This window comes from Paroedura picta, chromosome 15 (genome assembly GCF_049243985.1).
Source record: "Paroedura picta isolate Pp20150507F chromosome 15, Ppicta_v3.0, whole genome shotgun sequence".
Classification (NCBI taxonomy): Eukaryota; Metazoa; Chordata; class Lepidosauria; order Squamata; family Gekkonidae; genus Paroedura; species Paroedura picta.
Genome location: NC_135383.1, coordinates 20,574,763 through 20,600,321, shown reverse-complemented (window position 1 = coordinate 20,600,321; position 25,559 = coordinate 20,574,763). Strand labels below are relative to the sequence as shown.

General features: G+C 47.4%; 2 protein-coding genes across 3 annotated transcripts in view; one reads left to right on the top strand and one right to left on the bottom strand.

Annotated features, from left to right (window-relative positions):
* LOC143824361 (uncharacterized) overlaps positions 1-7,383 on the bottom strand; it is a 30,656-nt gene extending 23,273 nt beyond the window's left edge. The window contains exons 1-3 of one of the 2 annotated variants that reach the window (XM_077311561.1): positions 7,291-7,383; positions 5,895-6,099; positions 1,071-1,217 (exon numbers count right to left, since the gene is read on the bottom strand). In XM_077311561.1, coding sequence (XP_077167676.1) covers positions 1,071-1,217; positions 5,895-6,026 — 279 coding nt within the window. In that variant the 5' untranslated portion in view covers positions 6,027-6,099; positions 7,291-7,383. The remainder of the gene's footprint in view (positions 1-1,070; positions 1,218-5,894; positions 6,100-7,290) is intronic. The other variant, XM_077311562.1, reaches the window with a different exon arrangement.
* A 6-nt stretch (positions 7,384-7,389) lies between these two features.
* Positions 7,390-25,539, top strand: RNFT1 (ring finger protein, transmembrane 1). Its single transcript, XM_077311563.1, has 9 exons — positions 7,390-7,545; positions 9,697-10,121; positions 12,808-12,884; positions 16,141-16,241; positions 17,991-18,144; positions 19,741-19,899; positions 21,782-21,847; positions 23,557-23,658; positions 24,920-25,539. The coding sequence occupies exons 1-9, from the start codon at positions 7,520-7,522 to the stop codon at positions 25,052-25,054; spliced, it is 1,245 nt and encodes a 414-aa protein (XP_077167678.1). The 5' UTR covers positions 7,390-7,519; the 3' UTR covers positions 25,055-25,539.
* The last annotated feature ends 20 nt before the right edge of the window (positions 25,540-25,559 follow it).

Below are 25,559 nucleotides of genomic sequence, written 5' to 3'. Positions count from 1 at the left end.
GAGGGTTATTTAAAATTATATATATATATATATATATATATATATATATATATATGCATGTGAACTGAGGTAGTCAACCTGTGGTCCTCCAGATGTTCATGGACTACTATTCCCATGAGCCCCTGCCAGCAAATGCTGACAGGGGCTCATGGGAATTGTAGTCCATGAACATCTGGAGGACCACAGGTTGACTACCCCTGCATGTGAACACTACTAAAGGGGAGGGGAGCACTATTGGCCTGAAACTCACTGAATTTTATGCTGATAATCTTAAAAAATTATTTTAGGAAGCAACTCATTGTAAATAAGTTACTTGGGTTACCTGCAGCTCTTTGGACAGATCATGACCTTGGCTCATTCCACACGTGTAGGGCAATGCACTTTCAGTCTACTTTTGCAGCTGGATTTTCCTGTGCAGAACAGGAAAATCAACTTGAAAGTGCATTAACTAATGTGTGCGGAATGGGCCCTAGTTCAGATGTTAAACCTAATAGGGTTTTGCCTTACAGGGAGAAGCCATTTAGTTGTATACACCCTCCTCTTCTTCTTCTTCCTCTCTCCCATGAGGATGATGCAAGTCACTTAGCATTTCCAAATTAGCTGCCCATTTGGAAGTAATAACATAACAACAACAACAACAACAACTTCATTCGTATAACCGGCCCTTCCCTGTGCAGCTCAGGAAGGGTAACAAGTCTTAAAACAATCCTGTATGGGGTATACAGGTTAAAACAATCATCTCTCTCTCATTCACACAAACACAAACTTCAAAACCCACATCTACAATTAAAATGCATATCCTGAAAGAGTGACCATGCGGAAAAGATTTCTTTTCTTTCTTTTTTGGGGAGTGATGGGTGGATTTTCAGGGAGGGAGAGAGGCCAGTGCCTGATGGCCTTATTTCCTGGCCTCAGCCATAGCCTGGCAGAACAGCTCTGTCTTGTAGGTCCTCTGGAACTACTTAAGGTCTTGGAGGGCCCTAATCTCATCATTGATTTCCACAGAATGTCTACCAATCTGCAACGGCCACTAAAAGAGGCTGGGTCACCCCCGCTCAGAGCATACTCACTGGCAAATCGGAACCACCAGGACAACTGCCGAAATATCTCTTGACAAAGCTCCGGCCGAGGAAACGGAAAACTATTTGTCTTCGCGTTGAATCCTTTAGCTGGGGCTTTACTTCAGAGGCCAGAGCAGCTTCCAGTCTCTCTAAAACCTAAAGGAGGCATGAATTATGATAAATAAATATGATAAACATCACACACACACAGGAGAGTTACTCATTTTCCGATGTAATTTTTTCCCATTTGCCTAACATAACCCAGAGCCAGACCAAGGGGCAAAACTGATTTATTCGGTTTCTATACTGCTTTTCCCCGGGGCTCAAAATGGTTTGCAATAAAATAAGAGATTCAAAACCAACCAGGTAGCAGCTTCATTTACCACTCCATTCTTGCAGTTCCTTCTTTTCTTCCATTTTTTAAAGGTTAGGGTGGGGCTGGGGCTGAAGAATGGTCAGTAAAAAAATGCAGTCATATAAACCATGCTAACCCCAGCACAAGTCCTGACTGAGCCGGCTTCTCTGTGTGGAAATGTTAGTCATGAAATGTTAGGAAGAGCCCTATGTGATTGCCACGGCTTGGGTCGCACAAATGGCCCAGACCAAGGGTAGTCAACCTCTGGTCCGGGTACTGGTACTGGTCCGTAGATCAGTCGGTACCGGGCCGTGGCTCCTCCTCGTCCTCCTCCCCGGCTGCTGCCTCAGGGGCTGCCCTGCCACTCTGCCACCGGCTCACCTTTGGTGCTCTCCAGCGGCCGCCATGGCTGGGGCTAACCCTTGGCGTGGCACACAGCTGCTGCTGGTAGCGCCCCCTAGTGGGTGGTGGGAAGTCAGGGGCACCGGCGGGAAAGCAAGTGGAGCAGGGGCTCAGGCGGTGGCGACGTCCTCGGCAAAAGACTACCCCCCCTGGGCCTCTGTAAAATTATCAAGCATTGACGGGTCCCCAGTGATAAAAAGGTTGGGGACCACTGGCCTAGACCATACAGGCCACACTGGGGCTCTTTTCTGCCCTGCAAGGAACACAGTCTGCGTGCAGGTTGCATTTGGCTCATGAGGCCAGATGCGCTATGCTGCAAGGTCTCCCTACTACCACAGACTGGCTGGGAGGTTCTTGGGAACCACGTCTGCATAAAATCCATCCACTAGGCCACCTCCATGGGGAAGACACGACCGCCAAACATTTAACTGAAATTGGCATTTGGTGGGTTGGATGTGGGGGGCTCAACTCGTCTACCTGCTGGGTATCTCTTACGGTAAGTAGGAACCTATTATGGAATTATTTCACGGCTTAATGCAGGGGTAGTCAAACTGCGGCCCTCCAGATGTCCATGGACTACAATTCCCAGAAGCCCCTGCCAGCATTCGCTGGCAGGGGCTTCTGGGAATTGTGGTCCATGGACATCTGGAGGGACGCAGTTTGACTACCCCTGGCTTAATGTGTCATGCTCAACCTTAGGCTATGCTTCTGTTCATTCAGACTCCTACAATCCTAACGTCTTGTTTGCTGGACGTCCCATTTGTCGCTTGTATTGACTCACTGTTTGCAATCTGTCTCGATTCCCTGTGGGAAAAACAGGCTATAAATATACCATAAATAAATAGAGCCATGTAATGTGATGATTAATCTCTCGTTATTTGCCACAGAATGTTTATAACACATTAATATTTATACTGTTATTTTTTTAGTATGGATTATTTTAATATATTGCAACCTGCCCATAGCTACCAGGAAGGGCGGGGAATAAGAATAAAGATGATGATGATGATTAGTCCTTGGGACGGGGTGTAAAATGAAATCCTAACTAAAAATAAACCTTAAGGGGTTCTCTGAAAAGGTTAACAAGCAGGTGGATATGTCCAATCTTGAAGATGCGATATGCTTTTACTTCCTACGAAGCTTTTGTTCAAAGACTTCACAGTAAATTTAGTAAAGGAAGCCCGCTTGACCTCAACCAGGGCCAGAGCTTTCTCCATCCTGGGCCCCACCTGGTGGAACGAGCTCCCAGAGGAGATCAGGGCCCTGACAGAATCTAAACAGTTCCACAGGGCCTGCAAAAGGGAGCTCCTCCGCCAGGTATTTGGTTGAGGCCGACCCAAACCACCGCTTCCAGTTGGCCCCCTATGACCAACACTAATCGGTTTAACCCACTGGGTCCCAGTAAGAGTTAATCTGAGGCTCTTGCAATTTCTATTTTATAATGTTATTGTTTATGATCTTGTTATTATTGTTATATTGTTATTACTGTTACCTGTTACCATATGTTAATTGTATCTCCTCCTGTTTTCTGTAAACCGCCCTGAGCCCTCGGGGAGGGCGGTATATAAATATAATAAATAAAATAAATAAATAGTAGTCATGGGATAAGTGGACTGGATTCAAAACTGGATGAACAGGGAGCAGCGAGTAGGAGGAAATAGTTTTCATGAAGGAGGGATTGGAGATAAAGGTAAAAGGTAAAGGTATCCCCTGAGCAAGCACTGAGTCATGTCTGACTCTTGGGGTGACGCCCTCAAGCGTTTTCATGGCAGACTCAATACGGGGTGGTTTGCCAGTGCCTTCCCCAGTCATTACCATTTTATCCCCCAGCAAGCTGGGTACTCATTTTACCGACCTCGGAAGGATGGAAGGCTGAGTCAACCTGGAGCCGGCTGCTGGGATTGAACTCCCAGCCTCATGGTCAGAGCTTCAGACAGCATTTCTGCTGCCTTATCACTCTGCGCCACAAGACCTGGGATTGGAGATAGTGGTTTATAAATCTGGAACTGGGGGAGAGCAATGCAGTACCTGCATTTGCAGGTAATACCAAATTGGTATAACACGCTGGCTGCGGCTCATGGGAATTGTAGTCCAGAGACATCTGGAGAGCCACAGCCTCTAGATAGAGAAATCAAAACATATTGTGATGAGCTCTAAAAAGATCTCTTCAAGAGAGGGCAAGCAGGCAAAAGCACGGCAAGTGAAGTTCAGTAGAAATAACTACAAGATGGTGTATGATGGAATAGAAACTCCAGGCTTTAGATGTATGTTGATAGGGTTTGGAGTGGCAGCTCCCAAAAAGGAAAGAGATCTCAGGATTCTGGAGAACCCCCCATGAAAGTGTTCATTTGGTTTGCAGCGGTCTCCATGCTTGGGATCATTCGCAAGGGAATGGAAAACTGAGCAGTTGATATTGGAATATCTTTGTATGGTGCAATCGTATTTGGAAAGTTATGCATCATTCTAGTCACTGAACCATCAAAAAAAAATGCAGACCTGGAAAAAATGCAGAACAGGGCACTCAAAGGGGTGGTTTAGCCACTAGGTATAAGAGGATGCTGGCCTAGACAGAACACAGGCTGATCTTGCAGGGCAGGTTTCTGCACGGGCAACATGGCAGGACACAGTGGCCTAGGAGGAGGCTCCTGGCATGGTTTAAACCCATCATCATCTCCCATACTGAGTCCAAGGCAATGCTCTGAAATGTCTATTCATTCATGTATTCTTTAGATTTCTATGCCGTCATTCCTGGCATGTTGCAGCCCTACCAGAGTGACAAGTCTGACTGCCCAAGTGCAACCCTCACCCCTGGACTCTTCCATAAGCGCCAATTTCATAGTTTTTTTAAATTCATTCATTTATACATTTTTCTTTTACCCTGCCATTCCCCAAAGGGCTTGTGGCTGCTTCAAGTACATAGTAATTAAATATAATTTCAGTCTTTTAAAAAGATTTTTACTTCGCCATTCCCTGGAGAACTCAAGGCAGCTTGCAACAGACTCAAATACACAATAAATAAATTGATTTTAAAATATAAAATTCAATTTTAAAATTCAACCAGTTCAGTTCACTTAATATTTCTGGTAGGGGCCTGGTGGAGCCATGGTCTCATGGCTTAAGTGCCACTCAGCGCTTAACATCCACTCAGGGCAGCTGTCCCACCCCTGAGTGCCTCCTCCTTCAACCAGCTTGCCTGTCTGTCCAGCAGCCAGCCAATCGCCTTCCGTCTTCCACCCCTGACCTCCTTCCACTTCCCTCTGCAGCTTGGAGGCTGCAGATCCCTGCCACGTGAGAGCTGCCCCTGAGTTCCCTAACAGCTGCCTGCAGCCTTTCTAGGTCCTGAGGAGAAAGGGGAGGCTGTCTGCAGAGTTCTACCCCCCCAGAGCGCCTTGATGGAGTTCTGGGAGGGAGGGAGCAGGGGCCCTTCAGTCGCTGTTGGTTATGCCAGGTCTCAACCAAATGCCTGGCGGAAGAGCTCCTTTTTGCAGGCCCCACAGAACTGTTTAAGCTCTGTCAGGGCCCTGATCTCCTCTGGGAGCTCATTTCACCAGGTGGGGGCCAGAACAGAGAATGCTCTGGCCCTGGTTGAGGCCAGGCAGGCATCTTTAGGGCCAGGGACCATTAGCCGGTTGGTGGTGGCCGAGCGTACAGCTCTTTGAGGGGCATAGGCAGGGAGCCGGTCCCTCAGGTACACTGGGCCCTGACCGTGAATGGCCTTGAAGGTAATTACCAGAGTCTTTAGCCTGTCCTTGTCCTGGGATTAAGTATTAGTGGAACTGTCGCCTCTATTTCAGGGGTAGTCAAACTGCGGCCCTCCAGATGTCCATGGACTACAATTCCCAGGAGCCCCTGCCAGCGAATGCTGGCAGGGGCTCCTGGGAATTGTAGTCCATGGACATCTGGAGGGCCGCAGTTTGACTACCCTGCTCTATTTGTTTTGCCAAAGTGCTTAGAGAGATATATAGGCATTCTAATTTTGATACAGGAAGTCTCATCCTTCCCCCATCTTGTTTGCCAGCACACCATGTTGCTTTTTCAGTTAGAACATACTTCACAGTTAGGCATTGCTTCGATACCTTATGCCATGGCTTTCCCGGTAATAATGTCTCCTGCAGGCAGAAATTTAACCAAGAAGCCCCAAAATCCTGAGGGTTGTTACAGGCTCCTGTTCTTGGCCATTCCACTTTTTCTCCAGCTTGCGTTTCCATTTCATGCAACAAAAAGATGAACACAACAAGACCTTGCCAATGTCTCGTCAACACATCTTTTGCTATGGAACACCTAAGAGAAAAAGAAAATCCCACACAGAAGAAGGGATTGCAAGTTATTCGAATGGCAAATTATCAGAAATGCAATCCCAAGAACTATCCTATCCTGGTGAACTTCCCTAACTCTATCCTAGCGAGGAAGTTAAATGTAGGGAGCAAATAAGATGTATCGGGGCTGTAATGTGCAACTATTAAAGCTGAGCTGACAATAACATCCATCCATCCAGTGGTTCTCAACCTGGGGGTCAGGACCCCTTTGGGGGTCGAACAACCCTTTCACAGGGGTTGCGGCAGGGCAAGCAGTTTGGCGGGATGGGGTGGGGACACCATCCACACAACAGCCTTGCGGGGCAGATCGAGATAGAGCTTTCGTCTGTCTAGAGCAGCAGAAGAGTGAGATCAGCATGGTGGGACAAGAGGCAGAAAAGAACTGAGAAACCCCAGGAAAAAACCTAATTTATATCCAATCATGAACAAATGGATCTTCACGTCATGGGTCAGTTTTGGTTTAATTTCTGTGAAAGAACCCTTGCCTAATTTTATGGTTGGGGGTCACCACAACATGAGGAACTGGATTAAAGGGTCGAGGCATTAGGAAGGTTATCTATCTATCTATCTATCTATCTATCTATCTATCTATCTATCTATCTATCTATCTATCTATCTATCTATCTATCTATCATCTAGAAGAAGAAGAAGAGTTGGTTCTTATATGCCGCTTTTCTCTACCCGAAGGAGGCTCAAAGCGGCTTACAGTCGCCTTCCCTTTCCTCTCCCCACCACAGACACCCTGTGAGGGAGGGGAGGCTGAGAGAGCCCTGATATTCCTGCTCGGTCAGAACAGTTTTATCAGTACCCTGGTGAGCCCAAGGTCACCCAGCTGGCTGCATGTGGGGGAGTGCAGAATCGAACCCAGCATGCCAGATTAGAAGTCCGCACACTTAACCACCACACCAAACTGGCTCTATGTAGATCAGGGGTAGTCAAACTGCGCCCCTCCAGATGTCCATGGACTACAATTCCCATGAGCCCCTGCCAGCGAATGCTGGCAGGGGCTCATGGGAATTGTAGTCCGTGGACATCTGGAGGGCTGCAGTTTGACAACCCCTGATCTAGATGTTCAATTCAAAGTCTGCCTGACCCACCGCCAAAGTCTCCCGTTGTGGGATTTGTGGGATACACACACACACACAATAAAACATACTAAAATGAAGCGAAACCAGAACGAAGAGCGCCGGGCCAGGAGTTTCCCTTCAGCTGCAGGCCCGAGGCGGTTGCCATGGCGCCCGAGCGCTGCTCCCTCCCGCCCTCCCTGCCCGGGCGCGGGCCCTCCTCTTCCTCCCGCGGCCGTCCGCCCGCCCGCCCTCTCGCGGAGCCTGCTCGTCTGTCTACCCGCGGCCGGGGATGGAGCCGGCGGGAGGCCGCGGCCCGCCATGAAGCCACGGCCGCGCTATGAGAGGTGGGTGGCGTCGCGGGTCGCAAGCCTTGAGTCGGGCCCTCCGTCTCCCTGGGCGCTCTGCACCCGCTCAGAGGCACCGGCCGAGGCGAGGAGGAAGAGCAAAGGGGCGCTTTCCGCAAGCGGTGCCGGGGCTCAGCATGGTTGCCAACCTCCCGGTGGGGCCCACTAGTACCAGGAGGAAAGGGTGGCTTTTTTGGGGGGGGGGGAGGTGGATGTCATGGAAGCGAAACTCTCACGGGAGTGAAATCTCCAGGTGTTCCCCCAATCTGGAGTTGGCAACCGGGCTGCCCTGGTGCAATCAAACCACGGAAGTCCTTAAAGCAGGGGTAGTCAAACCTCTGCCCTCCAGATGTCCGTGGACTACAATTCCCAGGAGCCCCTGCCAGCGAATGCTGGCAGGGACTCCTGGGAATTGTAGTCCATGGACATCTGGAGGGCCGCGGTTTGACTACCCCTGCCTTAAAGGTCTTGGCTAAGGTTGTCCTGTTTTGAAAAGCAAAGGAGAGGGCACGTTCCCTGCTGCAAACAAGGGATCGCACTGTTGAGGCTGAGCTCATTCCTGACTTCCCAGCCCCAAAAGAGGACATTTTCATCCGTTTTTGCTTTTTTAAAAAAAAAGAACCCCCAAAAGGAGAGACATCAAAACAAGAGGGCATGTCTTCTAAAAAGGGGACGTCTCGTAACCCCAACAAAGTGCTCTCTGTACTTCCTCAGAGGCATCCCTCATTGCTGGGGCTGCTTCGTAGAGCCTCTTGTGATTTGGCAACTCCCGTGTGCTTTGTGGTGTGATTTTAATGGCAAATGGTGTGCTCATTCTGAGAACTTTAATAATTAGGCCAGGCCTTTGTATATACACTGAGTTCACTGAATGCGTCATTGTATATACACTGATGAATGTGTCATTTTAACTAACATCTACTTCCTCAGCCTTTTGAAGAACTCAGCCCTGCAGTGACGGATTCATTTAAGATATTTGTGCTTGAAAACAGAGTCTCTGTAGGCTCCCCAAAGTCCCATGGCCTGCTCAGGAGACAACTATAAACTGGAAACAGTTTCTGCATTTGAGGAGAGACCTGGGGAGGAAATGTCATAGGAGGTCCCTTTGCTTTCTACAGTGATTTTCATCTGTAGTGAAGAATCTCTGCCAGAGCCTGCCAGTCAGAATGGAATCATGATCAGATTCAATGTAAGGAGTACCCTTATGTCTGTCTCCTGAGGAGGACCAACAGTTGGCCACTCCCAAAATCTGAGGACACTATAGGGACTAAGTGTTGTGGGTATTCTAGTCTGTACAGCTGTGATCTGGTAGTCCCTGATGTTTTGCCAGTAACTGTGGTTGATATCTTCAGAGGTAGGACATGGAAAGATGGAATCTCTCCATGCTAAAGACACTTTACCTGCAACGGCCAGCAGACTCTAGCTGTGAAAGTCTTTAACAAGTCTTCATCTTTGGAAATTTCTAAACAGAGGCTAGACAGCCATCTGACGGAGAGGCTGATTCGGTGAAGGCTTAAGGGAGTGACAGGTTACAGTGGATGAGCGATAGGGCTGTGAGTGTCCTGCATAGTGCAGGGGGTTGGACTAGATGACCCAGGAGTTCCCTTCCAACTCTATGATTCTATGACAATCCAACACCATAGGGACATCATGAAATTAGGACTTTACCTACGTGAAACGTAGGACTATGTATGTGTATTTCCCCAATTCTCATTTAAGTTGCTGTTGAGGACCTGTTTCTTTTACGGCAGGGGTGGCCAAACTGTGGCTTTCCAGATGTCCATGGACTACAATTCCCATGAGCTCAATTGTAGTCCACAGACATCTCGAGAGCCACAGTTTGGCGACCTGGTTTTAGGGTCTTTCCCTGCTCCATATGTTTTTACTCCCTCTGGTGGTCAATTCAATATCAAACATTTTATCTCCCATATATAAACAGCAAGGAGGTATAAGCTGGAAATAAAGCTGTCTGATATCAAATTGACCATAGAAGGGTACAAAACACTGGGGGGGGGGGGGGCTGAAGAAACAGGAACAGCGAGTAAAATGAGAATGTGGGAAAGCCCTCCATTACACTCCCAGAACGTTAGGAGAGAGTGCATGCACCCTGACTGCGGAGCTAAATTGTTTTAATCCATCTCTTTATTCTTCTAGGAAACATCACGCCAAAACCCAGGCATTTGGAATGACCCACAATCCACCTGCCACCATGCAAGGCCACTCTAACAGTCGCCACAGCCCCCCAGGAAGTAACGATGCCTCCCAGTGTGCTCACGCAGCAAGACTGCCAGGAGAAGGATCGTGCCAGCATGGAGGGGATGTTCACATCCAGCTCAACTCTGCTATGATGGAGGCCGGGGAGAATTCTGGCTCCAGGCAGCATTCGCACTCAGGGACTCATAGTCACGCCCACCCTCAGTCTCACAGCAATGCAAGGGGGCCGGAAGAGGGCAGTGGGGATTCGGAGGAACAAAGCGGCAGCTCTCTCTCGGAGCTCAGATATCTCCTCCAGTGGCTACACAAGAGCCTCCCGTACATCTTGATCTTGTCCGTCAAACTTCTCTTGCAGCACGTCATTGGTACAGTACAAGAAACCGTGGTGCTTTGGAAAATAACCTCGTCTTAGGATAAAGGTGGAAAGGGAAGCAACAGGTCAAACTGTCTTCAGCTCTGTTCACCCTAGGCCAAGGAATAAGAAGCAGTTCTGGGTTTTATGTAGAGTAGGTTAGCACCATATAGTTTGCAAATCCCCCCTGGAAAATCCTATTTTCTGTGATCAGAGATCTTTTCTCTTGGGGACTGGAAGGTGTGGTGCAAACTGACGGCAGAGCTATCCATCTCTCAGCCGCTGACAATCTTACCAAACCTCCCTCAAGTGCCTGGGATTTCCACAGGCACTTTCACATTTACCTTTGTGTTTGTGAAGGCCAGAAAGACGCTTTTTAAATAGAAGCTGAACTTTTCAAAAAGGTTCATATTGAGTCCAGTACCTACGTACCATTGGAACTGGGCCATATATGCAGCCTGATTTAAATAGGGTGCTTCCGGTCTTCGATGGGAGGGACAAAACATTTCCCTCTCTTTTTCAAACGTCATTTGAAATAGAAGCTCAATAACGTTATGGGCCTCTTGTGGCGCAGAGTGGTAAGGCAGCCGTCTGAAAGCTTTGCCCATAAGGCTGGGAGTTCAATCCCAGCAGCCGGCTCAAGGTTGACTCAGCCTTCCATCCTTCCGAGGTCGGTAAAATGAGTACCCAGCTTGCTGGGGGGTAAACGGTCATGACTGGGGAAGGCACTGGCAAACCACCCCGCATTGAGTCTGCCAAGAAAACGCTAGAGGGCGTCACCCCAAGGGTCAGACATGACTCCGTGCTTGCACAGGGGATACCTTTACCTTTACCTTTAACGTTATGGGAAGCTTTAACCTGCGCGTTGTTTTATCTTGTTAACAGATTCCGATGTTTTTGTGCCTCTGAGGCTCCCTGTTGCGTTGTTAGCTGCTTCGAAAAAAGGAGATGCAGCAGGATATAAACATTTTAAATAAGCTCAGCCTTATCCTTTTTCCTGGGCCAAACAAATTAGTTCCTTTGTACACTCTGACTGGTTCCCATCTTCTGCTGTGGGATCCAGAACTCAGTAGGAAAAAGAATCTGGGCTTCTCAGATTTTAAAATGACGTCTGCAAAAACATCCTGCTATTGATTCTTAAAGAGCCTCTTGTGGCGCAGGGTGGTAAGGCAGCTGACGTGCTGTCTGAAACTCTGGCCATGAGGCTGGGAGTTCGATCCCAGCAGCCGGCTCAAGGTTGATTCAGCCTTCCATCCTTCCGAGGTCGGTAAAATGAGTACCCAGCTGTTTGCTGGGGGGTAAAATGGTAACAACTGGGGAAAGGAATGGCAAACCACCCTGTACTGAGTCTGCCAAGAAAATGCTGGAGGGCATCACCCCAAGGGTCAGACATGACTCGGTGCTTGCACAGGGGATACCTTTACCTTTATTTATTCTTAATTACCTTCTCCTAAGAAAGTCAAATTTATTTTCCTTTCACTCAGTTTTCATTTATTTCCTCCACTGATATAATTATTATTATTATGTATTAAACTGCCCTTCACTCCCAGAACAGCTCGTGGCGGCTGACAATGATAATTTAAAATCCCCAGTAAAACCCATATTAAAAATCCAGTCTGGCAGCCCGCCACCTGCCATGAGGAAGGAGGGGCAACTCGCCTGATGGACTGGCGTAGTCTGTTGGACTAGCCCAGCCTGGCTCAACCAGGCTCCATTTTACAGGCTCTGTGGAACTGTGCCAGCTCCATCAAGGCCCTCAGCTCACCCAGGAGCTCATTCCACCAGGTCAGGGCCAGGACTGAAAAGTCCCTGGCTTGGGTCTAGGCCAGGGGAACAAATGTTTAATTAGACCTTTGCCCAACCATTTTGCTCCTTTGTTGGTTTATAAAGAGCAACCCTGCATTTAAGGCAGTCCAAACCACACAACCCTATAAGGAGAATTCAGCACAAGTGGTTCAGGCACGTGGCTGTAAGCTTGTCTCCTGTCCTGTCTTGATTGCACAGTAGTGCAACAGGAAAGGGGAGAATGGGGTGGACTATTGATGGATAGTTGAAGGAAGGAAGGAAGGAAGGAAGGAAGGAAGGAAAGAAAGAAAAGAAAGAAAGAAAGAAAGAAAGAAAGAAAGAAAGAAAGAAAGAAAGAAAGAAAGAAAGAAAGAAAGAAAGAAAGAAAGAAAGAAAGAAAGAAAGGTTGGAGAGAGAGGCAGACAGCTATGTATGATGACTGCACTTAGGGAGCAATCCTAAAGAACCAATCCTAAGGAAGTCTAATCAGAAGTAGGTTCCATTGTAGCCAGTGGGGCCTACTCCCAACAATGTGGGCTTGAGATTGCTGCCCTAGGATCCCTCTAATCTCAATGTTAAGTAGATTTTATTTTCACACATTTAAAATCTTTTTGAACAGTGAGGTCCAGAAACACGGCCTTTATTCTTTAAAGGTAAACTGGAATTCTCATTAATGAGGATAGAGTGCAGTTAAGGTCACACAGCACACTCCTTCCCTCAACTCGTATAATGGCTTATGATTTTTGTTTTCCTATCTGAATAATTACAATACACCTTATAAGTATTATTATTGCATGTATTTAATTTTGATTTTGCCACATTTTTAAAGAATTCCATTTGATGCATGCTTTTTATCCTTTGTTTTTCGTTTTCTTTTTTCTTTTGCTTTGTAATTGACCCTTTTTTCCTAATAGGCATTTCTCTGGGAGTTGGGCTGCTAACAACTTTTATGTATGCAAACAAAAGCATTGTAAATCAGGTTTTCCTAAGAGTAAGTATTGACCTCTCCAAAGAGGTAATAAGTATTTTTTAAAGTTTTATCTCACCCATGAAATACATTAAATTCGTGAGAGGAAAGGGAAGTCCTGGGTTAGTTTTCTTCATAAAAGCAGACATAGGGATTCTCTGGAACGGCTGGAGGGAGACCCTTGTACCAGCTGATTTGGAGTGATAGCAAAGAACACACTTAACAGGTTCAGGTGGAGCTTTGGGGTGTCCTCTGAAATGACAGTCAAGCTGTTCACAGAATGTCTGTGTGCAATTATTTCCCCTGTGCCTTTTTTTCATGTGAAAATACACTGCCCAGCCTATTCTGGCATCTGCTGAAGAGAGCTTTAGCTCTCGAAAGCTTATACCAGGGGTAGTCAAACTGCAGCCCTCCAGATGTCCATGGATTACAATTCCCAGGAGCCCCTGCCAGCATTTGCTGGCAGGGGCTCCTGGGAATTGTAGTCCATGGACATCTGGAGGGCCGCAGTTTGACTACCCCTGGCTTATACCTTATAATCTTTCCAGTCCCTGACTGGGAACTTCATTGCCCCAGCTTCCATGCCCGAACACAAATTGGGGACGGACGAGGGACACTGGGCCAAATGCTCCCCCATGTGGGTGCAGGAAGAGGTGGGGCACCCTGCCATGATTAAAACTCCAGCCTGCAGCCTGGCATGAAAGCTCCAGTGCGTAAACAGTCCCTGAGATGCTAACTGCCCTGCCTTGGTTGCTTTATACCCCTCAAAGAGAGAAAAGGTAAGCATTCTGCCCACACTGTACTCAATTGTACACATTTCTATTGAGTCCTCCCTTAGTTGTCTTTTTTTCTAAACGGGATGGCTACAAGCTCTGTAGTCCAGCAGTCACCAGCAGGCAAATGCTGGCAGGGGCTCATGGGAATTGTAGTCCATGGACATCTGGAGAGCCACAGTTTGGCCACCCCTGCTCTGTAATGAGAGTTACCCTTGGCATGCCGCCACCTGTTCCTCTGTCCTTGAAGTCTCACATGGACTAGAAAACCGTCAGTTAGGTGGCACAAAGACAAGTCTTACGAATATAACAATAACTTTATTTGTATAACTTGTCCTTCCGTGTGCAGCCCAGGGCAGGTGACAACAAATCGTAAACAATCCAATATAACGTAAACAGGTTACAACAGTTCATATATTAGAGAATTTAGGTTTTGAAAAGTTTAAAAGCTACTTATCTACAGTTAATATTTATCCTGAGGGTGTCAGGGTGCTGAAGAGCTGGGATTCTAGATGAAATAAAGCAAGTTTACTTTTGATCTTTTTCCTGGGTTTACTAAGGCAGGGGTAGTCAACCTGTGGTCCTCCAGATGTCCATGGACTACAATTCCCATGAGCCCCTGCCAGCATTTGCTGGCAGGGGCTCATGGGAATTGTAGTCCATGGACATCTGGAGGACCACAGGTTGACTACCCCTGTACTAAGGGATGAGCCCCCCCCTCCAAGCCTTTTCTTTTAGGCAAGACGCTCCAGTCCCATGGTACCAAGATGTGTGACCATCTTCAGTTTGGTTGAACCTTCAAGACCTTTCCCCCCTGTTCAGTTGAGACCTCTTAATTTTTTTTTCAGTTAAACAGGTAGCTGATTTCATCTTTTCCTTCTTGCCATTTATGTTACTTACAGCTTTATTTTTCTATGATTAGATTTTAATTTTGTTGCCATCGTTTTTGATTGCTTTAAGAGCCACAACCTAATGGAAACCCTCTAAATTAAGCAAACACCCCATGAAATTGTTATGGGAAGCTTTAACCTGCGCGTTGTTTTATCTTGTTAACAGATTCCGATGTTTTTGTGCCTCTGAGGCTCCCTGTTGCTTTGTTAGCTGCTTTGAGTCTAAGGAGATGCAGCAGGATATAAACATTTTAAATAATAAGCACTACACAGATTTGGGGACATCAGAATAGAAGAGATGGTTTTCCATTACGTTGAATTAAGCCTAGAAGTTGATTAATTTAATTTGTGGTTTAGGTCAAGGTTGGCTGAATACTCCCTAGTCTTCTGATAAGGTGTCCCAGGCTAAGAGGGGTCAGTGAAAAAGAAGAATACGGGGGGAGGGCAGTTTGGTAGAGTCTGATCTCATGAGATCTCGGAAGCTAAGCAGGGTGGGAACTTCAATGGGAGACCAACCACATCTACTTCTCACATGTCTCGAAGCCCTCTCGCTGGAGTTGCCGTAAGTTGGCTGTGATTTGACAGCACACAAATAGAGGAATGGGTTTTATAGTTACAGACATGTTCATGGAAAGCATTTACCCACCATTAAGCCTACTGACAGATCACTTACAAAAGCTAAGAAAGAGGTGGATATTAAAATGCAGAACTTCTCCTCTCACCGTTTCATGGGCCTGTGTTTCATAAGACCATTTCATGGGCCACCTGGAAGTCAGATATGCCTGTCTCAGAGGACCAACTGCCCATTCGATTAGAAAGAATTTGCAATTAGACTACTGGGAAGGAGAGTAATATACAGCTTTATTTAGAGCATGAATATGCCTGCCTTTTCTCCCAAACATTTCAGGACCTAAGGTGGGTGGCAATATTTTTAAAAATGGTAAAACAATAACATGCTAAAAGAACAGAATTAAAAAAAAAAAAAAACACCCACCCATAGGTATTTCCCCTTCGCCTGGGTACTGGTTGCTCCAGAGTACTCCAGGATAATTTTGTCTTATAGTCAGGAGGGGCAGCTTATATGACCTCTTCTGGGAGCCTGTTGGACATGGAGAAAGCCCAGAACATGCCCTAAACCAGGGGTAGTCAAACTGCGGCCCTCCAGATGTCCATGGACTACAATTCCCAGGAGCCCCTGCCAGCAAATGCTGGCAGGGGCTCCTGGGAATTGTAGTCCATGGACATCTGGAGGGCCGCAGTTTGACTACCCCTGCCCTAAACAAAGGGGATATTACCATGAGGCTCTGTCAGGAGAAACAGCAATGCCACACATATGCAAGGAGAGGCTGTCCTCCTTTGATTTCTGAAACTCCTTTATGCAATCCCAATTTTATCTTGTTATGGCAGATAGGTTAAACAATAAGAAGGAAACATTTCAGAGCCTGACTAAGTATGTGGAGTGCGTACAGAGTTTCCTAAAGCCTTTGAAGGTTGTGCAATTGTAAGTGAATCGGTGTTTGGAGAACAAACAGCACAGCAGCAACCTGGGGTCTTGACTTTGTAAAAGGGAAACCAGTCAGCTGTTAACTAAATCCTTTTTAATCTCTTACCTTGCAGGAAAAGTGTTCCAGGCTGCAGTGTGCTGGCTTACTCTTGTTCCTAACAGGATCGTCTGTCCTCCTCTATTACACCTTCCATGACCAATCCCTTCACTACAGGTAATTCACTGCAGGTTTATCTCCAGTGTGAGTGGTTGATCATTGCTTTCCTTCTCTCTGTGTCCTTTCTAAATAAACAGAATACTTCAGGGTGGTGTTTAGGAAGAAGAGAGCCCACTGAAGGGTGATGTGCAACTTGGGTTGCCAGATTCCCACTAACCATTGATGCGGGAAGTGACGGGGTTGCCAGAGCCATGTTGGGAAACACCTGGAGATTTGGGAATGGACCTGGGGAAGACAGGGACCTCAGTGGAGTACAGTGCCAGAGACTTCACACACCCCCAAGCTGGTATCTGTAGTCTATATATGGGTTGTAACACTGTATTGAAAAACTCCTTGTGTAAGAGTTTGTGAAAATCAAATTCCGATTGGGTTTTGCATACTGTTTTGAGTCCCTCTAGGAAACTCTTGGGGGGGGGGAATTAAAACCGTGCAGACTGGGTTGTACTGCAGGCCCTCCCCAACTCTTTGTTGTCCCAATGTATTTTAAAGAGATTGCTCTGACTGCAAGACCTGTGCTTTGGTTTCCCTTGCCTCTCTCTTCTACTACCAAGCCTTTGCAACGGTCTCTGGCTGCCTCCCTAGCAGAGATCACGTTGGCTGTTTAAATTTGTGGAGCGGAGCACTCTGCATGGGGCATAGGGAGCCAGATGGTCCTTCAGGTACACTGGGCCCTGACCACAGATGACCTTAAATTTCAAAAGCAAAACCTTAAGCTCGATCCGGAATGCAACTGGCAACCAACGCAGCTGCTGCAGCACTGGCTGAATGTGAGCTCTCCATGGGGTTCCTGTGAGGACCCTCACCTCTGCATTTTGCACCAGCTGCAGTTTCCAGGTCAGGGATAAGGGCATGCCCACGTAGAGCAAGTTACAGAAGTCTAACCCAGAGGTGACCGTCACGTGAACCATGCTTTGCAAAATGTATTTCCCTCTTGAGAGTTCCTGTGGAGCACATGGGGTAGAACTCCTTGAGAGTTCCGTAAAAAGTGTTCAGGTTAAAGTCAATCCTGACAAAGGAACCCCTTATAGGAGAGGGAACCATTGCAAGTATCTAGGTGTCCTGCTGGACATCAAGACGACAAATGCAGTAGACAGATTCAGGTGGGTCGCTGTGTTGTTCTGAAGCAAGGGAATAAAGTTTGAGTCCAGGGGCACCTTGAAGACCGACCAGTTTTAATTCTGGGTAGAAGCATTTATATGCGTAACATGCATGCGCATGGAAGCTAATACTCCAATTAAACTGGGTTGGTCTTCAAGGTGCCCCTGGACTCAGACTTTGTTCTCTACTGAAAACAGGATTCCGTGCTGAGAATGCCGCAGAGGCCAGTATTCCCAAAGGATATCTTCTGCCCAGCACCCACTCATGAAAAATAGGAAACCAACTTTCACTGTTTGTAGTCCCCTTAAAATAACAATGTACTCTTAGTGAAATGGTTCTTTAATACTTAAGAGTTGGGTTTTATACCCCACTTTTTGTTACCCGATGGGGTCTCAAAGTGGCTTACAATCGCCTTCCCTTCTTCTCCCCACAACAGACACCCTGTGAGATAGCTGAGGCTGAGAGAGCTCTGATAGAACTGTTATGTGAGAAAAGCACCATCAGGGCTGTGACTAGCCCAAGGGCACCCAGCTGGTTTCATGTGGAGGAGTCGGGAATCAAACCCGGCTCTCCAGATCAGAAACCACCACTCTTAACCGCTACACCAAATCATTATTCTAACTTCTGGTGCCTTTTTCTTCTTTAAAGCTTGATTTTTTTGAGTCCAACTGTGGATTTCACGAATTTATGGGAGGTACTTTGGATCGTGGGAATCACAGACTTTGTCCTGAAGTTCCTCTTCATGAGTTTCAAATGCATCATTCTCCTGTTGCCTTGTTTGATGATGTCATTTAAGGCCAAGGTAAGACAAGGAATCTTTGAATGGCAGCCATAGGTATCCAGGTGTTAACACTCCTAACGTGTATTTGAAAACAGGGACACTAAATTTCGTCACCGTTTGTGCAGAGAAAGCCTTAGTCCTGGCAAGTCCTTGGATGGGGTCCACAAAAGCAAAACTTCCAGGAAACTTTCAGAAAAAAATGTAATTTAGGCCTCGCTTACTTTCTTATCAACCTAAACGTATTTTACTGCTTTAGCACCAAATGCATTGCTTACAGTTGTGAAGATACAAACCTACCTGCTCACTCTTGCCATCTGAAGGTAGTGAAAAAATTGTATTATTTGGAGAGAATGTAGGACCAGCAGCACATTTGAATTTTAGACCTTTGGAAACATCAGACTCTTCAACAGTGTATTATCACAAGATGTTCATGAGCAAGATTACTACTATTTTAAACAGTAAAGTCCTCTTGAAAATAAGAGTCCTAAAGTGGCTTACACCTTTCCCTTCTCCCTGCAGGTAGGTAGGGCTGAGAGCTCTAACAGAACTGCTCTGAAAGAATAGCTCTAACAGAACTGTGACTGACCCAAGGTTACCCAACTGGTTCCATGTGGAGACGGAGTGGGGAAAAGCCACCGCTCTTTACCATTAGACCACATAACTTTTATTTAATTATTTATTTATTAGATTTTTCGCCTGCCACTATCTGTAGTCTTGTGGTGTACAATATAAAAACCCCCATCCCATAACAGAACATAGCTAAAAGACAAGATAAAACCAGATTGGCGGTATAGTCCTTCCCCCCATCCCTCCAACCGTCCACCCCCCAGGTTGGGGGTACGCTGGATGTTACCATGTAGCCTGAGGTGGTTCCCTTGTTTTCCCTGACTGACCTCAACCAAAGACCTGGTGGAAGAGGTCCATTTTGCAGGCCCTGCAGAATTCTGATAGCTCCATTAGGGTCCTCTGCTCTCCCGGGAGCTCATTCCACCAGGTTGGGGCCAGGACCGAAAAGACTAAATAATACTATCTTTTAAATTTTTTTTGTCGAAACCAGCTAAGAAGTATTATGGCATTATCCTGACTGCTGCATCATCCTGGATTGTCTAGTATCACTAAACAGGAGGGGCAGGAGTGATTAAGCTAAAACAACCAGGGAGGGGCGAACAGCTGAAAAGGTTGCAAGAGGCCATAACAAAGATTATTTATTTATTTATTTATTTATTTAGATTTCTATACCGCCCATTTCTTTGCAGCTCTGGGCGGTTTACAGAGGGCATTATAACTTACATGGAACATTACATAACATCAAAACAACTTTAAAAAACATCATTACAATTCTTTTTGAATCATAGAGTTGGAAGGGACCTCCTGGGCCATCTAGTCCAACCCCCTGCACTATGCAGGACACTCACAACCCTCTCGCTCATCCACTGTCACCTGCCACCCCCTTGAGCCTGAAGAATTCAACACCGCCCTCCCCCCCATTAACACTAACTGTGGAGGGAGAAAGTCATTACAACAACTGTAGGGGTTGTAGTCTGGGATCAGTTCACGGTCAAGAAAACCCCCACAGGACTCAGCATATAACCAGGAAGACTTTCTCCCCTCCTGCAGGGTTACTGGTATATGCTGTTGGAAGAAACCTGCCAATATTACCGTAAAATCGCCCCTATACCCATCTGGTTCCGCTGCCTCGTCGGCTTGAGAGAGCAGGGAAGCGCGATCGGATGGAGTCTCGGCATCTTGCTGGCTCTGCTCTACCTGATCCTGAAGGTAAGTCCTTCGTGCTAAGCTTGCGGGATTTGTCTCCATCAAATACAATCGGTCCGTCCACCAGCCCAATGCACTGAAACAGATCTAGCTGCATTTTCTTCTGTACTCTTATTTTCTGCCTACAAGACTATTCTTTTTGAAGTATTGTAACCGTCTTCCCAATCTAGGGAACAAAAACCATAATAATCTACAAAAATCAGTAACACGCATGAAAATCAACTATAGTGGAGGGAATAGCATAAAACCATGTCTTGTCCATAAGGTCAAATGTTTTTACCCTCCTCTGGAAGGTTTGGAGGGGGTAGCACCATTCTCTGGGGAAAGCAGTTTCACAAAGAAGAATGGGTTTTTATACCCCGCTTTTCACTACCTCAAGTGGCTTACAATCCCAAAGTGGCTTACAATCACCCTTGCCGTGGGTGGGGCTGATAGCTCTAGGAGAACTGCTCTGCAAGAACAGTTCTAAGAAAACTGTGCCAAAACAAGGTCACCCAACTGGCTGCATGTGAAGGAGTAAAGAATCAAACTTGGTTCTCCAGATTAGTTGTTTTTTTCTAACCCGCTTTTCACTACCCGAAGGAGTCCCAAGCAACTTACAAACACTTTTCCCTTCCTCTCCCCACAGGATTGGGCTGAGAGAGCTCTAAGAGAACTTCTGTGTGAGAACACTTCTAAGGGAACTGTGACTAGCCCAAGGCCACTCAGCTGGCTGCATGTGCAGGAGCGGGGAATCGAACCCGGCTCTCCAGGTTAGAGGCTGCCGCTCTCAACCACAATACCATGCTGGCTTCCAAACCAGGGGGAGTGGCTGAAAAAGCCCCGTGGTAGTTCAAGCCAGGCGGTCTTCAGCACCCTCAGATCAGTTCAATGCCTGGGCAGGTTTCTAAGGGAGGAGCCAGCCCATCAAGCAATTGAGGCAAATGACCTATGCTATTTAGGGCTTCAATGTGGTTGAGAAATACAGGAAACAGCAGCACTGCTACACCCCTCTTAACACTGGTTGGCCTCCCTCTGTAAAGGTGTATCAGGGGTGGCCAAACTGTGGTTCTCCAGATGTCCATTGACCACAATTCCCATGAGCCCCTGATTGCTAGGAACTAGTTGGCTGTTGTGTGAGACGGGATGCAGGACTAGATGGACCACTGGTCTGGTCCAACAAGGCTTAGCTGTCCAGAGGAACTGGTTAGCCACTGTGTGAGGCAGAATGCTGGACCACTGGCCGGGATGCTGTACTAGATGGACTATTGGTCTAATCCAACAGGGCTCTTCTGATGTCCTTATCCTGACCCGTCCTTTGTCATCATCATTCATTCATAAAAAACAACCTGTGCCATGCCACATGGCCCCTTTGGTCCAGTAAGCTCTATATTATCTGTAGGCTGATGACAGCAGCTGTACGGGATCTCGGGCAGAGATAAGGTCCTTTGGAGCAGGGGTAGTCAACCTGTGGTCCTCCAGATGTCAGCATTTGCTGGCAGGGGCTCATGGGAATTGTAGCCCATGGACATCTGGAGGACCACAGGTTGACTATCCCTGCTCCAAAGGACCGGCTGCTCAGGACACTCTTAATGGCCTTTCACACCAGGGGACAGCAGCCTCCTCCCTGCACCCAGCACTCTCACCTGATGAAGAGCTCCCTAGTGGTTATAGCCAGAAGAGAGTGTGAAGGACAGAGCAAGCAGCACAGATCACCACAGCTGTGCCAGTTAACACCTCAAAAAGTGCCAACGCCAACTGAACCAGGGCATTTTAATCTAGCACTTTTACACTCTTTAAACAGCAACAAGACCGCCTCTTTAATTGGAAAGATGGCAAGGATCAACGCTATTGTTTCTAACCATGGAGAAACTGTGATTGTTCCCCATTCTTCTTTGCTTTTCAGCTTTTGAGCTTTTTTGCACATCTGAAGCACTTCAGACGGGTTGTACGAGTCTTTTATTCCCAACCGGTGAGTACTGAAAAACCCGGACTCTAGAATCCAGGGTGAGAGAAGGGAACAGGCACCAGCTGGAAAACGCCATCCATTTAGCATGAACAAAACCATCTCGGCAGCTTTTCCCGAGAGCAGCTAATGGGGAGGGGGGGCAGGGGTGAGGCTAAGAGGTGGTGGCTTGGGGAAAGGTGCCACCTGAGGCCTGCTGCCCCTTCACACATTGTTGACGTCCCGCTTTTTTCCCCCCAGCGAGGACTCAAAGCATCTTTCAGAAATCGTTCTCTTCCATTCTCTCACAATAACCCTGTGAGGCAGGCCAGGCTGAGTTTGCAGGGGAGTCACCCAGCAAATTTCCATGGCTTAAATGGGGATTCCAACCTAGGGGTCGTAGTCTTGCCACTGTAGCCACTACACCACACTGGCTGTCCTTCCCCACCACACCCTCCTGGGAGAGTTCCTCCCTCCCTCCTTGGCTGGCTTGATTTTGCGAAGCTGCTGGGCGCTCCAGGATTGCTGTGCTGTGTTTAAGGAGACCTGGGAAGCCAAGAGGGAAAGGAGCATTAGGCGCTCCAGCTCCGGGGAGGGCCAGCAGCGAGCAGAGTCTGTCAACCCTTCCGCAATCCACCCGTGGGCCCCATTATAGAGCCACCACGAGAACAACTTCCAGTGGCTCAACTCTGAATGGTAGCAGCCATTCCAAGTCAGAGGAATCAGTTGGAAAGGAAAGCTGGGAACTGCACAGGGTGCATCACCCCAAGGTTACATTTGATGTTCCTGCATGGGGGGGGGGGGTTGCTTCCTCACTGTCCTGAACAGAAAGTCTGTGGGTGCGAATCTACTTGCGGCCCCCGGCCCCAGAGAAGCATGCCTGGCCTTGACCCGGGCCTTTTCGATCCTGGCCCCGACCTGGTGGAATGAGCTCCCGGAAAAGCTGAGGGCCCTGACGGAGCTGCCTCAGTTCCGCAGGGTCGGCAAAACGGAGCTCTTCCGGCAGGTCTTTCGTTGAGGTCGGGTTCTCCAGGGAGAACTGGGGTCTCTCCTCCGGCTAGAGCTATTACATTCTGCGTATCTTGTACCTGTGATGGCTTGACTGAGGAAGATTTGGGGATTATGCCACCATTTTAGTGGGTTATAAATTTTTAGCATGAGGGATGTGATTTATTGGGGCCAGTTTGGTGTCATGGTTAGGAGTGCGGACTTCTAATCTGGCATGCCGGGTTCGATTCTGCACTCCCCCACATGCAGCCAGCTGGGTGACCTTGGGCTTGCCATGGCTCTGATAAAACTGTTCTGAGCAGGAATATCAGGGCTCTCTCAGCCTCACAGGGTGTCTGTTGTGGGGAGAGGAAAGGGAAGGCGATTGTAAAGCCTCTTTGAGACTCCTTTGGGTAGAGAAAAGTGGCATATAAGAACCAACTCTTCTTCTTTATTTCTGCTTTGTGTAACCCACCACGAGTCCCCGGAGAGTGGCGGGATAAAAATAAAATAAATAAATAAATAAACAAGACTATTTGGCTCCGTATCTGGGAAAGGGCAAAGCCACTCTTGCTGCCGTGACTCAGCACCACTGTGCTCTGTGCAAAACGGGCAACCTGCATGCTCTGTTGGAAAACAGATCTATCCTTGGAGAGCTACTGGAGTGGACGGGCCAAGGTGCATCCTTCTCCAGGTCTTGTGAAGTACTTTTGATACCATCCTTTCTTCCCCCTTCTGCCGTTTTGCAGAGCTATGGCGTGGCTGCCACCAAGAGGCAGTGTGCCGATGCAGATGACATCTGCTCTATCTGCCAAGCCGAGTTCCAGAAGCCTGTTGTTCTCAGCTGCCAGGTAACTCTAGTAGTCTTCTGCAAATTCATCAGTGGACTCCAGAGCTAAATCATGTGTGTTGGAGGGGAGGGGGGGGGAGTGAGATTCTGCTCAGAATAGTGAACTGTGTCCCTTGGAAAAAGCTGGTGATAAGAGTTATTGGAGGCTTTGTAAATTCTTCTGCCTGCTGAAAGATTCTCCACTGGAAAAAGGGAAAAGGAGACTGCTCACCCTTTGCTTTCTGCTTTCTCCCATTTTTCTGACAATCAGCTTCTGCATCATCTCCAAAAACACAGCCTCTCTATCCAGAGGTAGTGGAAAGTGAGTCTGGACATCTGCTAGAGCAGGGGTAGTCAAAACTGCGGCCCTCCAGATGTCCATGGACTACAATTCCCAGGAGCCCCTGCCAGCATTCGCTGGCAGGGGCTCCTGGGAATTGTAGTCCATGGACATCTGGAGGGCCGCAGTTTGACTACCCCTGTGCTAGAGGTATCCAAGCCCAACTAGGACACCCCCACCCCTTCGCTTCATGCTTATTTGGAATGGTTGTACCACCCAACACAGGTTTCACACCATGCAATTCTGCTGTGCCTCCGTCCCCCGAGGCCCTGAAATCCCTTCTTCTTTGCAGCAGTTGCAGACGCCTCAATGAAGGTATCACCTCTTGGGCTCTTCAGGAGCATCTGTAGGAAACAGGATCCCTCTTTCTTTTTACAGCAACCATTTGCCACCTTGAAATACTGGTTGAGCCAAATAACAGTTGAAGAAGACAAAAGCCTACCCCCCCCCGCGTTCCCATCAATTTTCACTGGGAAATTCCACTCACATCAGAATTTCATATTTCTGATTATAGGAGAAAAACTACACAGGGTTTGGTGATCCAAGGGCCCACTCAAAGTATTCCATGTGCCCAGCTAAGTAACAGGCGTGATACATGCATAAAACATCAGTAAAACACTTTGTTGGACTTGTATGCTGCCTCTATTTTTTTTGATGCTTCTATTTTTTTGAATCTGATTTTAAAGCTTTTTGCAACAAGATACTCGGCTGATTTTTGCAGGCACGGGAAAAAGGCAGGGCCCATTTTTCGCTGTCCACAGCAGCCCGAGAATTCTCTGCAATTCACTGAACCAGCACAGGAAGGGAGGGCTAAAATGGGGGAGGTATGAAAACGGACATTCTACGCCAGTTCAATCAGGGCCACCCGTTTAAACTGAGCAGCCTCTGTTCACATTCAGGTTTTCCTGGGCACTAACAATCAAATTGGTCCTTTTTGTTGCAGCACATATTCTGCGAAGAATGCATAGCTCTGTGGTTCAACAGAGAGAAAAGCTGCCCTTTGTGTCGAACAGTCATCTCAGATCACATTAACAAGTGGAAAGATGGGGCGACTTCTGTGCAATTACAGCTCTATTAAAAAGCTTGCAGCTTTTTGCTTCACAGTGTAACTTACTTTCCGCTCGAGGCCGGGTGGGTAACTGGTGCCGTGCCTCTCGGACACTTTTCTGGTCTTCCACTACGGCTAAATCTGCAACAATGCATGTACCATGCAACACACAAGGGCTGGCCGACTTCCAGAGCAACAGGATACCCCTAAACAGTGCCCTGGAAATATTAAGAATCACATTCGTACCCATTGGAATGGGCTTTGGCAGCAGCTCACAGGATTCAACAGCACTTTCCTATCCTTGTTGTCCCATTTCTGCTCTTACTGCCAAGTTACTTCAGCGTGGTAAACATGGATATTTGATCCCTGGAATCTATTTTTTTTAAACTTATTTGATGCTATATTTTGAGGAGCAAAATAAAAAGGGGAGATATACCTAATTGTGGGGCCTCTATACAAAAGTTGTAATAGGCCTGAAGGTTGACAAGAATAAATGCAGTTCTTAATCCATGGAACACCCTCCTCTTTCCCTTTG

Bases quoted from the DNA above. Each gene is read 5' to 3' on its own strand.
- RNFT1 (XM_077311563.1), top strand. From the start codon at position 7,520: ATGAAGCCACGGCCGCGCTATGAGAG. The intron at 16,242-17,990 runs GTAATTCACTGC...TCTTCTTTAAAG, and splicing joins GACCAATCCCTTCACTACAG to CTTGATTTTTTTGAGTCCAA. The intron at 18,145-19,740 runs GTAAGACAAGGA...CCCCTCCTGCAG, and splicing joins TGATGTCATTTAAGGCCAAG to GGTTACTGGTATATGCTGTT.